This window comes from Lactuca virosa, chromosome 4 (assembly GCF_052849685.1).
Source record: "Lactuca virosa cultivar CGN04683 chromosome 4, Lactuca_virosa_CGN04683_v6, whole genome shotgun sequence".
Taxonomy (NCBI): Eukaryota; Viridiplantae; Streptophyta; class Magnoliopsida; order Asterales; family Asteraceae; genus Lactuca; species Lactuca virosa.
In genome coordinates, this window is record NC_136429.1 from 303,781,497 (window position 1) to 303,796,986 (window position 15,490).

The window sequence follows — 15,490 nt, forward strand, 5'->3', positions numbered from 1 at the left end:
GCAACATGCTTCTAGGGACGATGATGTGTCAAAATTTGCATACTAGGCTCAAAATTGTCACTGTCGGATTCCTTTCCAAAATGGTACAAAAGAATATACAATATAAGAATACAAACAAAAGAATTAGTTAAACAAGGAAATAGTTTAAACAGGAAAAATGTGCAGCTTTTTCAGAAAGGTGATAAAGACTCGTTCCATTAAATCTTTGGAATTGAATGGCCATTAATGCATTTCCATTTTCCAAGATATCCACCCCTTGAATTTTTGGCTATAAAAGACAACAAACAAGATTAACCATATCACACAAAAAAATAGAATATATCACAAGAGATGTAGCCTTTTATTATTGAAGCGTTACAGAACGATTCCAAGCTTCATGTTCATTAGGAGCAAGAGAATAAATGAAGATTAGCCTTTGTAACCAACGAGTTAACTGGCTCGAATCCATAAAACCATCGTGTCTTCAAGATCAACATGAGGGCATTTGAGTTTTTATAGGATCATGATTCAGTAGATGAAAACAAGACTTACTGCATTGATGGTTGCTCTTTGCATCCATAACAGTGAGTGAAGGAGAAAGAAGGTATCCTCAAGAAGAAGAGGACATGATGTCACTCTTTTTCTTAACACCAAGAGCATTGAGATCTTTCAAGAAAGCTCCAGTCCTTACAAATTTTGAAGCAATAAGATGCAGATAAATCTTAGATAGGCTTGAAAGAAAATACATGTAAATACAAAATGTAAGATTTTGCATTCATAATAAAAGAAACACTTGTTTTTGAGTTTTTCATAAGACAGAAAACAGTTAGAAAACGATTAAGACATTGAAATCAGGCCAAGATCTGCAATTAATTTGTTCAAATCTCTTTTCTTCCAATATCTCTGTGAAGATGTCAGCCAGCTGATCAGTGGATGGAATATAGAACAATTCAACTTTTCCCTTTTAAACTATGTCCCTGATGAAATGATGAAGGATGTTGATGCGCTTGGTCTTGGAATGTTGCACTACATTTTGTATCATCTGAATGGAACTGGTGTTGTCACAGCAAATGGGTGTCTTCGAGAAGTTTATACCATAATCCAAGAGCTGATTCTGTATCCATAGAATCTGAGCACAACACCTTCCAACAACAACATATTTAGCTTCAGCAGTAGAACAAGCCACTGATGTCTGCTTTTTGCTGGACTAGCTTACCACTCTATTTCCAAGCATTTGAGCTCCTCCTGAAGTGCTTTTACAATCAATGCCACACCTACCATGATCAGAGTCAGTGTATCCCACTTTCTTGAACTCAGAGCCACGAGGATACCATAACCTAAGATTGGGTATATGTTTTAAGTACCAGAAAATCCTTTTGACAACGTGAAGATGAGATTCCTTAGGACTGGCTTGATAGCAAGCACACAATATGGTGGCAAACATAATATCAGGGTGACTGGCTGTAAGATAGAGTAGAGAGCCTATCATTCCTTGAAATAGAGTTACATTCACATCAGTGGTACTTGGATAAGTGCCAATAGACGCTGATGAAGATATCAGAGTGTTTTCCTGTTTGCAATCAGAGAAACCATACTTCTTCAGCATATATGCAATTTATTTAGCTTGACAAAAAAAGATACCATCAGTTAGTTGTTTGGCCTACAAGCCCAAAAAGAAAGTTAGTTCACCCATCATGCTCATCACAAATTTCTTGGCCATGACCTCCGCGAATTCTGAACTTAGCTTTTCATTAGTGGATCTGAAGATGATATCATCCACATACACTTGAGCAAGAATGATATGACATCCTGATTGCTTTATGAACAGATTGTTATCGATATTTCATCGTTTGTATCCACTTGAGAGAGGATAGCTTGCCAACTTGTCATACCATGCCCTAGGAGCCTGCTTTAAGCCATAGACAACTTTATCAAGACGATACACATGATCTGGAAACTCTTCATTTTCAAACTCTGGAGGTTGTTTTAGAAAGACTTATTCTTGAAGATCTCCATGTAGAAAGGCGGTCTTGATTTTCATTTGGTAGACTTTGAAGTTTTTGAAAGAGGAAAAAGCTAGAAACAAACAAATTACTTCAAGTCTTGCAACCGCAACAAATGTTTCATCATAGTCTAACCCTTCAAGCTGACAGAACCCTTGAGCTACAAGCCTAGCTTTGTTTCTTAGGAAAATTCCATCTTCCTCCATTTTATTCCTAAAAACCCAACGAGTGCCAATGATAGTCTTTCCTTGAGGTTTGGGAACAAGGGTCCACACACGATGACGTTCGAATTCATTTAGCTCATCCTACATGGGCTTAATTCAGTCAGATTCTTTCAAGGAATCAACAATATTCTTTGGTTTGATCATTGAGAAGAAGTTTACAAACATGTAGAAGTTTCTGCCGACTCTGCTGTGAGTGAGAATCCCAGAATTTACATCTCCAATGATTTGAGATTCAGGATGATCTTGAAGGATTCTTGGATTAGAACTTTCATTTGTATTGCTATGGACAAAGACTTCTTGATTTGATGATTCAACTTCTTCAGGGACAACAAGCTGATCTTCAGAGATGGGTTGAGAACTGATTAATTGATCAACATTGGGAACAATGGGATCAACGTCATTTGACAAGAGCTCAGGAACAAGGTCTGAAGGACTGTAAGTAAGTTCATTCAGAATTGACGAGGGGTGATCAACTCCATCATGAATTAAGGAGTCCTCATAAAAGGTGACATGAATTGTTTCAACAACAATTTTGCTTGAAACATTATATACTTTGAAAACCCTGGATATGCTGGAGTATCCTAGGAACACTCCTTCATCAGCTTTAGCCTTAAACTTTGAACGCTGATCTCTTTGATTCAACATGTAACAAACACATCCAAACACATGAAAATAAGAGATGTCTGGTTTCCTTTCTTTCAGTAGCTCATAAGTAGTTTTCCCATGATGTTTAACAATAATAGACCGGTTTTGGGTATAGCACACTGTGTTGAAAGCTTCAGCCCAAAATGACAACGAAAGACCAACTTCAACAACCATCGTTCTTCCAGCTTCAATTAGACAGCTGTTTCTTCTTTGTAAAATAGCATTTTGTTGGGGAGTTCTAACTGCCAAAAAGTTCCGAGAGATTCCTAAGACTGAGCAAAAATCTTCCAGAGAGGAGTTTCTGAATTCAGTTCCACGATCACTACGTAATTACCTTACTTTGTGATCATAAATGACTTCCCACTGCTAAATGAGAGCAATGATTTCATCATCGACATGACTCTTCTTTCTTAAAAAGAATACCCACGTAAACCTTGAAAATTCATCCACAATGACAAGAGTATATTTCTTCCCAGCTCTTGACTTAATTGGAATTGGTCCAAAAATGTCCATATGAAGAAGATGAAGAGGTTTGATTATTGAAGAACAAGACTTTGGCTTGAACGAAGACTTGGTTTTCTTCCTTTTTTCACATGCTAAGCACAGTTTGTCCTTGACAAATTGCATCTTAGGAATTCCTCTCACGAGCTGATTCCCTGCCATCCTTGAGATGTTCTTGAAGTTCAGATATGATAGCCTTTTGTGCCACAACCAATTTAGATGAGACTGAGCACGAGAGAAGAAGCAGCGACGAAGAGAGTTTTCAGCAGAACAATGATTCTCTTTTGATCAACAACTTTTCCTTCGCTCTTGTTAAAGAGAACTTCATAGCCAGCGTCACACAGTTAGCTGATACAAATGAGATTATGCTGAAGACCTTTCACATAAGAGACAATAACATCCCGACTCCCAGGAATAAATTTAAATATTTATTTTATGCACATTGTCAGGGCAACTCGACGAGTTGAAGGCCCCAACTCGTCGAGTAGATGTTGAGATTGGTTGCGTGGTTTTAGAGCCAACTCGACGAGTTGGTGGACCGAACTTGTCGAGTTGGATATGAGTGAGAATACCCTAATTTTTAGGGTTTGCACCCTATTTAAAGGACCTTAAGTCCTTTACCCTGCCTCCCTCATCACCTTATCACCCTGAGACAAACCCTAATCGAGCTATCTTCCACTGTGAGAGAGAGTAAGGCTAAGAGAGTGTGTTTTGGTGCATTCTTTGAAGGAACTTGTGGGGTAAAAGGCTTGGAACAAGAAGCAGTCTTTGGATCCGGCATCCATTCAGTGTTTACGACCATTTGGAGGTAAAAAGCCATTATCTTGACCACTTGTTTGTTAGAACTCTCCATTAGAGAGTTTATGGTCATTTTTAGCATCTTCTTGAGTCATTAGTGGTTTGGAGATTACCTTGAAGCTAAGATTTCAGATCTAGACATTATTAGGCCTTTTAGGCCTAAAGACTTAAGCATTATCAAGCTTTGGCCAAGTCCCATGCCTTAAACCCTTTGTTTGAGCTTTGTTTTGGCACACTTAGCCCTAGATGCCATGCATGGATGTAAAGCTTGCAGCTTTACATGGTATTTCAGCCTTAGAAGGCTAGATCTAGAGTTTGGGGCTCTAATCTCGCTTAATAACATCTGAATGAGGGAGAAGGCTAAAGGAACTCGACGTGTTGGTTAGCCAAATCGACGGGTTGGTTAGGGTTTTCCCCCTTATCTTGGACGATGTGCAAACTCGACGAGTTGGTGAGACAACTCGGTGAGTTGAGTTGATTTTCCTGATCTTCTGTGAACAGGAGGAACTCGACGAGTCGTATAGATGCACTCGACGAGTTGGGTCAATGTGGACTATTGACTTAAGCGTTGACTTCCGTTGACTTTAAGGGTTTGGTAAAGTTATGGATTTTGGAGACCATGGAGGGGTAAAATGGTCTTTTACCCTTTTCCGAGAATTAGTAAAGGGGCGTGGGGGGGGGGGGGGTGGGGGGTTAGCTTAACACCTTTAGAGTTGTTATTATAAAGTGTTATTTAGAGGTGATTATGATATATGCAGGCGGAGTCTAGACCGACCGTTGAGTACGAGACATACTTGCTTTACCTACGAGGTGAGTCTTCTCACTATACTTACCTGAGTGGTAATATTGTATGACCGGAGGGTCTTACCTGAGTTATTTACTAGAGGGTCTTATGTGCTTATACTGAGTTATGTGATATATTATGCATTCTGTCTTTGTGATTTATGTTGTATATTATTCTGTGCCTTGTTGAGTTAGGACCAGAGGGTCCGAACCGAGCTGTGAGACCGGAGGGTCCTCACTGAGATATTGGACTGGAGGGTGCGACCCGAGCTATGAGACTAGAGGGTCCTCACTGAGACACATGACCGAAGGGTCCTTATTTAGATATAGCCATGAGAGGCTAACTATTTGTGTGTAGTATTTTGAGGAACTCACTAAGCTTTGTGTTTATAGTGTTGTGTGAAATGTGTCTCAGGTACATCTCAGGATCACGGGAAGGCGCCGACATGATTGTACACACCAGCTTATTGATTTATGTTTTGAGGATTCTAGGATATGAGTCAAACAGTTTTTGTGATTGTGTTTTGAGACAATTATGATTTGAGTATGAGATATTAAACCGTGTTTTGTGTGGGATTAAAAATGAAAATTTTGTTTGAAAATTTAGAGTGTTACAAGTTGGTATCAGAGCCTTGGTTTGAGGGATTCGGATGTACCCTCGGGTATGTCTGGATTCAAACTGAGGATTTGAGAATTTGTTTTAAAAAGAAATGATTTTCTAAACTAGCAAATGATTTTAAGAGGAAACAAGATGAAGTAGCGCGTACAATCAGCCAAAGCCCGAACGATGATTTCCTAAAATACCCTTACTTGTTTATATTATGAGATGAGATACTTATGAGATATTAGAGCTGCATGCTAGATGATAAGTTAGGTATTTCAGGAATTTAGAGCTAGAGTTGCCTGATTCATGATGCCTTAGCCTAGAGGGATGCTATTGATTAACATTATCTGCTATTTGTTCAGTGTGTGTGTGAGTAGGGGTACATGGCAGGAATCTTTTAGAGAGAGTTTTGAGTCAATGAGTAATCTAGGAGAGATACCTAGATGTGCATATGAGGAACCTACTGAGAGAGTGGTTTGATATCCATGAGGGATAGAGTACTTGTGAATTAGGATCCTAGGAGGAGGACTTGGGGCGACTATGGGTTGGTGTAGAAGGTAGTATTGGGCCCGTATTACTGAAAGCACCGAATCCGTATGCGACACAAGTAAGAACCTTAGGATACTAAGCATCATCTAGGGGTGGGTAATTGAGTGTGCACCTTAGCCAAGCCCTGATGATTTACGTGTTCGTGTTTCAGAGAGACTATGGTGAATACCCGCAACAACCCCGGGGGTGGTGGTACTGGTGACGAGGAGATCCGCAGGATCATTGATGAGGAGGTGGCTATAGCTATCAAAGAGGTCATTCCAGAGATGTTCGGGTCTATTAAGACCATGCTGATTGAGACTTTTGATGAGCGATATGTTGCTATCACAGAGGCTGATGCTGCTGCAGCCACCGCAACCCTGGCAGCTGCGAGGCCACAGGGGGTGACTTGTTGTTGTTTCGAGAGTTCAGCAACACGAAGCCACCAGAGTTTGACAGGACCCAGGACCAGATTTCTTCTATGAGATGGATCTCCGACATCTAGGGATGTTTCTATACATGTTCATGCCCGGAGAACTTGAGAGTTCGGTTTGCACTGAACCAGCTTTGCTTGGGAGCGAAGGACCGGTGGAAGTTCGTGACGACTGATTTTACTCCTGCAGAACATGCTGCAGTGACTTGGGATAGGTTTACCCAGTTATTCAGATACGAGTATGTTCCCCAGGTGGAGAGGGAACGATTGGCCCATGAGTTTATGTCTCTCAAGCAAAAGACAAAAACAGTGACAGAGATTACGAGGATGTTTCACGAGAGGGCGTTGTTCTGCCCTGAGCATGTTTCTACGGAGCGGGCACGTGTGAGCCGGTACTTGAGCATTTTGAGGAAAGATATTCGGGAGTTCATGGCGAATTCGTCATATCGGACATTGGATGAGTTACAGACCAATGCCAGGAGGAGAGAGATTGAGGTGGAGATTCAGACCAGAGAGGAGGGAGAGTCTCAGGGGAAAGACATGAGACCAGTCCAGTCGCATCCGATGATGAAGCGGGCTAAGCCCGTTCATTCGAGAGTAGGAGGCCAGAAGGGCCGCACTTGTGGCAAGTGCCGCAAGATTCATGAGGGATCTAGCTGAGAAGGGATTTGCTACAAATATGGCAAGGAGGGGCATATGGCGAAGGACTGCCCCAAGGGATTTTCGGTTTGCTTTCATTGAAACCAGGCTGGTCACCAGAGAAGGATGAGGCTCCGAGAGCTTGTGGGAGAGATTTCCAGCTGACTACGGAGGAGGTCCGCACAGCACCTGACGTTCTTGTTGGTACGTATCTCCTTATTCATGTTATTTTGAGATTTCTTATGCTTATACTGTGTTCATAGAGGTACTTTTATTGTGAATTCTATGCCTGCCTTGGTATTGTTTGACTCGGGTGCGAGTCGATCCTTCGTGTCTTTATCCTTTAGTCGTCGCATTACTGTTAGACACGAGGTTACGAGTCGACCGCTGAGGGTTTCCATAGCTAACGAGCATGCAGTTTTTGCCACTGATGTATTTCGGGGATGTGTGTTATAGATTTTCGGTGTTGAGTTTCCGATAGATCTGGTGCCGATAGCGATTGGGGATGTATGTGTCATAGTGGGCATAAATTGCTTGAGCCGGTTTGGAGACGTGATTGATTGCGAGCGTCAGATGGTGACGATACGAGACCCTAGTGGGGGAGTGCTTACGGTCTATGGCGAGGGGACTAGATTTGTAACATCCGGACCTTCAGGTATATTATTGTGTGATTAATATTGAGATTTATGGAGTGACTCGGCGAGTTGTGTGCCCAACTCGTCGAGTAGAGTTGAGTGCCCACGTGGGATTAATGAATGGACTCGACGAGTCAGAGAGCCGACTCGCCGAGTAGGTGCTGGGCAGAGAAACCCTAATTTCTCGGGGTTGGGGCCTATATAAGGGAACTTATAGCCCCATTTGCGCCTCACCAGTCACCCTACTTCCTTGAGAGAAACCCTAATCGTCCATTTGAGCTAGAGAGTAAGAAAGACGCTAATCTTGTGGAGTTTAGTGCATTGTTGAAGGAGAAGTGGAGAGCATCAAAGCTTGGTTCAAGAGGAGGCTTTGGATTTAGAGGGTTTTCAAAGTTTTGCTTCGGTTGGAGGTAAAAAGATGCTAACTTGGTCATTTCCTTATGAAGATTTTGGTTTAGGGAGTTTCTAGGGTTTCTCTCATTCTTTTTGGTGTCATTGTGATCTTTGAGCATGATTGAGGTTGAAACCTTAGATCTGAGTTGTATGAGGCTTTGTGAGCCCAAAGACCCAAACTTTATTGAGTTAGAGACAAGACCTTGAGCATGTAACCTTTGTTAGAACTTGTATTGGCATTATGGAGCAAGTATGCTATGCATGAACGTAAAGATCGAAGCTTTACGTGACAGTCGAGCCTTGGGAGGCTAGATCTAGAGTTTAGGGTAGTAGATCTGCCTTAAAACGTCTGAATGAGAAAACAAACTGAAGGGACTCGCTGAGTCCATGTCCTGACTCGACGAGTCGGTTAGGGTTTGTCCCGATGAGTGTGATCATGCGATAACTCGGCGAGTTGGGGGTCAACTCGACGAGCTGAGCTGGACTTTCTTGAGACTTCTGAGGAAAAGAGGGGACTCGACGAGTTGCATGAGTGCACTCGATGAGTCAGGTCAAACATGGACTGTTCACTTGAGTTTGACTTCTGTTAACTTTGGGGTTCTGGTCAACATGAGTGATTGAGGCCATGGAGGGGTAAAATGGTATTTTATCCACTGCAAAGAGTTAGAGAGAGGAAGAATAGCCTTCGGTTAATGTGAGTCGTGAAAAGAGTATTAATTAGAGATATTTACCCTATGTGTTAGGCGGTGGCTGGTTCGAGATTCGAGTTTGAGGATATTTGCTTGCTTGCTTGCAAGGTGAGTCTTCTCACTATATATACCTAGAGTGGTAATCAGAGTAGTGTAACCAGAGGGTCTTATGTGTTTATTTGAGTACTGTGATATTTTGCATTATGTCTATGTGATTTATGCTATGCATTATTCAGAGTTTACAGAGTTAGGACCGGAAGGTCCACAGAGTTAGGACCGGAGGGTCCATCAGAGTTGTGGGACCGGAGGGTCCCACTGAGACACATTGACCGGAGGGTCTTATAGAGTTATAGCCTCGAGTGGCTAAAGAGTTGTATGTGGTGTTTTGGGGAACTCACTAAGCTTTGTGCTTACCGCGTTATGTGTTATGTGTTTCAGGTTTTTCTCAGAATTGCGGGAAGGCACCGGCTTGATTGCACACACCGGAGAAAGAGCTATGTATTGAGTGGATCCTGGAGTTTTGATATATACAGTTTTTGGATATGAGATTTGATGAATTGACATTATGACCTTTCGTTATTTTATAAAGAAGGTAAATGTGTTTTTAAATTGAAAAATTTGGTTTGAAAATTTACGGTGTTACAAGTTGGTATCAGAGCCTTGGTTTGAGGGATTCGGAGGCACCTTCGGGTATATCTGGACTCAAACTAAGGATTTGATAAAAGTTTCAAAATAAATGATTTAACTTAAACGAGCAAGAGTTTCTAAGAGAAAAACGAGAAGGAGCAGTGTGTACAATCAGCCAGAGCCCGAATGGTGATTTCCCAAAATACCCTTATTTATTTGTGTTATGAGTTATTATTGAGATATTAGAGATGCATGCTAGAAGATAGGCTAGGTATTTCATATTTTGAGCAGCTACTTAGGAAATCTGGGACGATCTGTGTGGAAAGTATGGGTAGATGTGGTAGGTAGTATGGGCCCGTACTACTGAAAGTAGAGGACCCATACTCGAAACAGGGAGAATTCCAGAGGTTCTAAGTAGCAGATTGAGAAGAGAGATAACATGGTTCAAGTACCATGATTCGTAGCAAATTGAGAGGAGATAACATGGTTCTGTTATCATGATTTGTAGCAGATTGAGAGTTGATCACATGGTTCGAGTACCATTATTTGTGGCGGTTAGTGCTTCTGGTTTTACCAGTTATCCCGTTGTGATTGATTAGACCGAGATCAAATGTGATAACGTGTGGGGCCCGAGGGCCATGTCGAGCGAGTTTTTTTATGGGGCCTACCTTGAGAGGGAAATCGAGTTAGTTTATGGGAGATTTATTTGGTGAGATGCCAGTTGGAGTCGCAAAACTCAGGGATGAGTAAAGGTGATGCTTATTGGAGGATCGCGATCTGAGTCGAGCAATCCACCGATAGATGAGACGTCACCTTCTGAGACAAGAGTTGTGCTGTCCCCATTTCTGAGAGAAGCGAAGGAGATAAGAGTTTCCGGTTTCAGAGTTGGAGGTAAACACCGTGGGGTAGCATAGGGTTGGAACCTTTCACTAGAGTATTTGGGTAGTATGTTTGCTGCGAGGTAGTCCTTAGACCACAAGATAACTATTAGTGGAGACTGAGATGAGGACAAAGAGATGCCTTAGTCGAGTCAAGTATGTTTTTAGCAGCGGTTCCAAGTGATCAAGAGGAGTATATTAGGGCAGTGACCCTCGTCATTATGCTGTGCATCGGCCGTGAGAGTGAGGTCTCATGCTTTGATGATGATTCCCGTATTGGGAGGCTGGTCGAGGAGTCAGAGACGAGGTGGGTAATAGTTCATTATTTCCGGACCGAGAGTCAGGATTATTTCGGAACAATTGGGGTATCCGGTGGTGTGTCGGTCTGAGGCTCCGAGATGACTAGAGACAGTCATGTCGAGAGGATTCTGAGATTTTTGTCTGAGTTACGGGATATTTGGAGTTGCTTGGTCAAAACAGAAATTGTAAGCACAAAGCTTAGTGAGTTCCCCCATCATACCACATAATCACATACTGCCAGGCATATCTGGGTGCCCAGCCTACCTTGTCAGGCATATCTGGGTGCCCGACCTACCCTACCAAGCATATCTGGGTGCTCGACCTACCCTACTGAGCATACCTGGGTGCTCAACCTACCCATGTGAGGCATACCTGGGTGCCCGACCTACCCATGCCAAGCATATCTGGGTGCTCGACCTACCCTGTCAGGCATATGTGGGTGCCCAACCTACCCTCCGGTTTATTTTAACCGTTTACGGGGTCTATCTCACCCCTACAACTACCACATAACAATATATCATAACATACTGTCAGGCATATCTGGTTGGCCGACCTACCCTCCGGTTTATCTCAACCAGTTACGGGGTCTATCTCACTCCACCTACCACTACCACATAATAACATAGCATACAAGCACATAAATCTCTACAGATAGTGGCATACCAGACAATTATCACAAAGACAATCATCTCTACTATAAACAACTACTAGTGGGCCGACATTAGTGCCTTCGACCCACTTATACAGGGAAGGTAGCTCACCTCAAATACTGGAAAAAACAGCTGAATAGTCCCCGACTCCGAATATAAATCCAACTCAATCCCCTAAACATAAAAGATTTCCTTAAGTACTCTTTCATACTAATAACCCCTTAAGGGTCAACTTTGGTCAAGGTCAAAGTCAAAGTTCCGAGTCAACTCGTCGAGTTACCCTTCAACTCGCCGAGTTTCCATGAATCATAGAATCGTGATATCGCGATCCAACTCGTCGAGTTCTTCCATGAACTCGTTAGGTTCTTCCTTATCAACAGAGTCGGGACATTTCAAATCAACTCGTTGAGTTCCTCCATGAACTCGTCGAGTTCCTCTGTCTGTTACCCCCTTCTTAACTCATTAAGCCATTCTTCAGATCTAAACTCTATACTTCAGATCTCATCTGGAAATGCCTCTAGAAGGGCAAAGTTTCCAACTTTACCCATTAATATCCTTCCTAAAGAGATTAGACTCAAACCCTAACCAAAAAAGACCAAAGTCTTAATCCAAAAACCACTAAAACACCAATACAGACCATGAGGTTATAGATCTGGACTCTAGGGACTAAAAGATCACGTAAAGTTCCAGATTTCTCTACATGCATGGCCCTTAGAAGCTCCCAAAGGCCAAAATGATGGTCTGAAGGTTGCATGGGATTTACATGGCCATAAAGTTGGCACCTCTATGCCATGAAAACCCATCAAGACCCTAGATCTGAAGTATTCTCCATTTGGGACGTCCACATCCCAAGAACCATGTCATTCGGACCAAAAGCAAGCAAAGAACTCTAAAATGGAGATCTAAATGACCACAAGACAAGGTTCAAGCTTTATACCAGCAAAATGTCGTGGATGAGGCAAGGCATCTGGATCTATAAGCACCTTCTTGTGTCTTCAAGCTTTTCCTTCTTCCAATGGCTTCAATACACACCAAAAACACCCCAAAATGGCTCGCAATCACTCAAAGTAGCTTAGGGTTTCGAGATTTAGGGTTAGGACATTGGAGGCTGGAAATGAGGCCAACATGAGAGGCTTAAGTTGGTTAAATAGTGGCAAAATCCCGGATTTAGGGTTTCCCAAACCCCGTCCAACTCGTCGAGTTGGTCGTCCCCAACTCTTCGAGTTGGTTTTTAAATTCCCGGGTGCCAAATTATTCCAACATGTCGAGTTCTCCCCCTTGAACTCGACGAGTTGACCTCTTAGATTATCTTTCCTTAATTGGCCATCTAGATTCCGGGTGTTAAATATAGCATTATATTGTATCTATTTTGAACCCACTAAGCGACACCCGCTTATCCCTCTCAGTGTTTAACTATTTCAGGTGATAAGCAACCATAGTAGATAGGCTTTGTTGGAGGACTTAAAGTAGTTAACACTACTACGTTTGTACTTGGTATACATATATGTATATGTATTACAAAATTCCTGGGTATTCATGTATTTATACAACTAGTTATGAAACTTTGTAAAACCCTATTAGTTGGTTTGTATCCATGCCTTTGTATTTGGGCCACTGATGTGAATTGTAGTTATGAATATGCATGTAGCATATTTTTGGCTTTATGGTCATTTTAGTGTTGGGGTGTTACATCTATACTAAGAACCAATCTTATCACAAAGATATCGGATCTGTAATCTATTCTATACTTATCTATATCATTATCTAATATACAAAATATTACAATCGGATAACTGAGCTGTAAGTTGACGGTGATAAGCTTAATACGATGATGCTGTAGATGTAGTAGACGTTGACGCTGATCTATCAGTGTGTCGTGTTTTTGACTCATCAGATCATAAGGTGTGACCTTACATTCTTTTATTTACTACGTCGTTATTATTGTTATTATTGTTGGCGATTGTTTGATATCTTAGTTTTATTTTTAAATTGATATTATTCTTATTTACTCGAATTCTTGCCATGTTTACACACGTTTTACTTGAGCACAGTTCGTGTAAACAACAATACTAAGTAAATATGGAAATAATATTTGCATGCTAAGAATTATTTATTATTGATAATTGAATTATAAACCAAGGAATTCTCTATATATAAAGAGAATTATTTATTATTGATAATTGAATTACAAACATCAGTAAGTAAAATCCATGCATAAGATACGGATGATCGAAAATAAACTTAGTATGACTAAACAAGTTATTGATAAGGCTAGTCAGGAGTGGATTCGCAATTAATCATCGATGGGTCTAGGGTGCGGGCTTATAGTCAGGTGTCATTGGAGCTTGTAGTTGCTTTGAAGCTGACATATCATGCACCAAAAGGGTACATATCAAGAGATAAACGAGGGGCGAGAAGGACCTCAAGTGGGATTGCTTTGCTGATAGTCACTCCTGCGCTTTCGCTCATATCAATGGGTTCATTCGATGGTTTTTTAAGCACAAATTGTTGTATTAAAGTAGCTAAAGTTATATGCAAAGACCGAAGAGCAAACGGAATAGCAGGGCATACTCTTCTACCACTACCGAAAGGAAGCAATTCATAATTGTTTCCCCTGACATCAACATGTTTATGACTTGTCAAGAATCTTTCTGGCTGAAATTCTTCAGGATCTAACCATTTATTAGGATCATGTTGAATTTTCCAAAGATTAGTCAATAAACGTGTGCCTTTAGGGATTTTGTACCCACCAATAATGCAATCCTCCATGGACTCATGAGGAAGGTTTAGTGGTCCAGGCGGGTATAAACGCAGTGTTTCTTTAACGATTGCATCAAGGTAAACAAGGTTCTTCAAGTCCGACTCCTCTACTTTTCTCTTCCTTCCAACATGCTCATCCAATTCATCTTGGGCAATTTTTAATACTCTTGGGTTGTTGAGCAACAAACATAAAGCCCATGTTAACGTTGCAGACGTTGTGTCCAATCCGGCAGCTAAAAGAGTCTGCAAGTTTGAAGTTAAAACAAATTTCTTGTATTAGGTTTCAAGCAAGATGCTGATAATTTTGTTTTTCGCATAACTTATCTTTGCCACTGAAAACTATTGCAAATATTATAATGAATGTGGAAGAAACTATAAACGATTAACAAACTTTAGTAATAGTAGTCGTATAGCATTGGTGATGTATAAGACGAAATAATGATGAGGAGACAAAAATTAGGCTTACCAAACATGTAGCCTTGATTATGGTATCATGGTCAAAACCACGGAATTCCTCTGGGGAGGCACCTTCAAGAACGGAAATCAGAACATCCATGAAGACTTGGCTTCTTTCATGTTGCTGCTTTTCCTCCGCTCTCACTCTCTTGTGATCCGCTAGCCATCCTGTAACAATTTCGTACATCTCTTCTCCTGTGATCTTCATTTCTTTCTCGTATCCTCCCAGGTCCAAAGGCTTCAGATATGGAATAAAATCAGACACCACAAATGTGCCCAATAACACAAAGAATTTCCTTATCACTTTTTGAAATCGAACCCCTTCTTTGTCATCAGGTGAAAACCTTTTTCCTGAAACAATCCTGACGACAACATTTAATATCAAGTTCTGAAACCATTGTTTCATATCCACCTTTACCATGTCGGAACTTCCATTTTCTTTATTCTTTACCCAAGCGTTATATATATCTTCCATGGATGCTTTAACCTCTGAAGCACGAAGAGGTCCAAGCATCTCCACTCGTCTCTGAGAGAGAACCTCAAGCGTCATGATCTTGCGCACTTGTCGCCAGTAGTCCCCATAAGGAGCTAGAGCCAATATGGCATAGTTATAGCCCATGTGTTCTACTGCCATTGATTTGGGTCGACTTGCAAATACCTTATCATTTGTGGTAAAGCACTCTTTCGCCATCTCAGCGTTACTCACCACCAAAACATTGTGAACACCAAGCTTGATGGTGAAGATGGGGCCATATTTATCAGCCAATCCACCTAAGACCCTGTGAGGTAATTCGGGTCCACCAAGAAGGCGCAGGTGTCCGATTACGGGCCATCGGCCCTTTGCTTGAGGTGGTTCTGTGTTCTTCCCTCTATTTCCTTTAAATCTTTGCAGCAGGAATTTCAGTAGAAAAGAAAAAACAATTGCTGCGATAGTCGCTGAAAATGGGAGAAACAACTCCATGTTT

At 41.5% G+C, this 15,490-nt stretch overlaps 1 protein-coding gene across 1 annotated transcript; it reads right to left on the bottom strand.

The window, feature by feature from the left end:
• Positions 1 to 13,513: 13,513 nt before the first annotated feature.
• LOC145108442 (flavonoid-6-hydroxylase-like) lies at positions 13,514 to 15,490 on the bottom strand. Its single transcript, XM_079045470.1, has 2 exons — positions 14,536 to 15,490; positions 13,514 to 14,312 (listed from the first exon to the last, which is right to left on the bottom strand). Exons 1-2 carry the CDS (start codon positions 15,484 to 15,486, stop codon positions 13,680 to 13,682), a joined length of 1,584 nt encoding a protein of 527 aa, XP_078901596.1. The 5' UTR covers positions 15,487 to 15,490; the 3' UTR covers positions 13,514 to 13,679.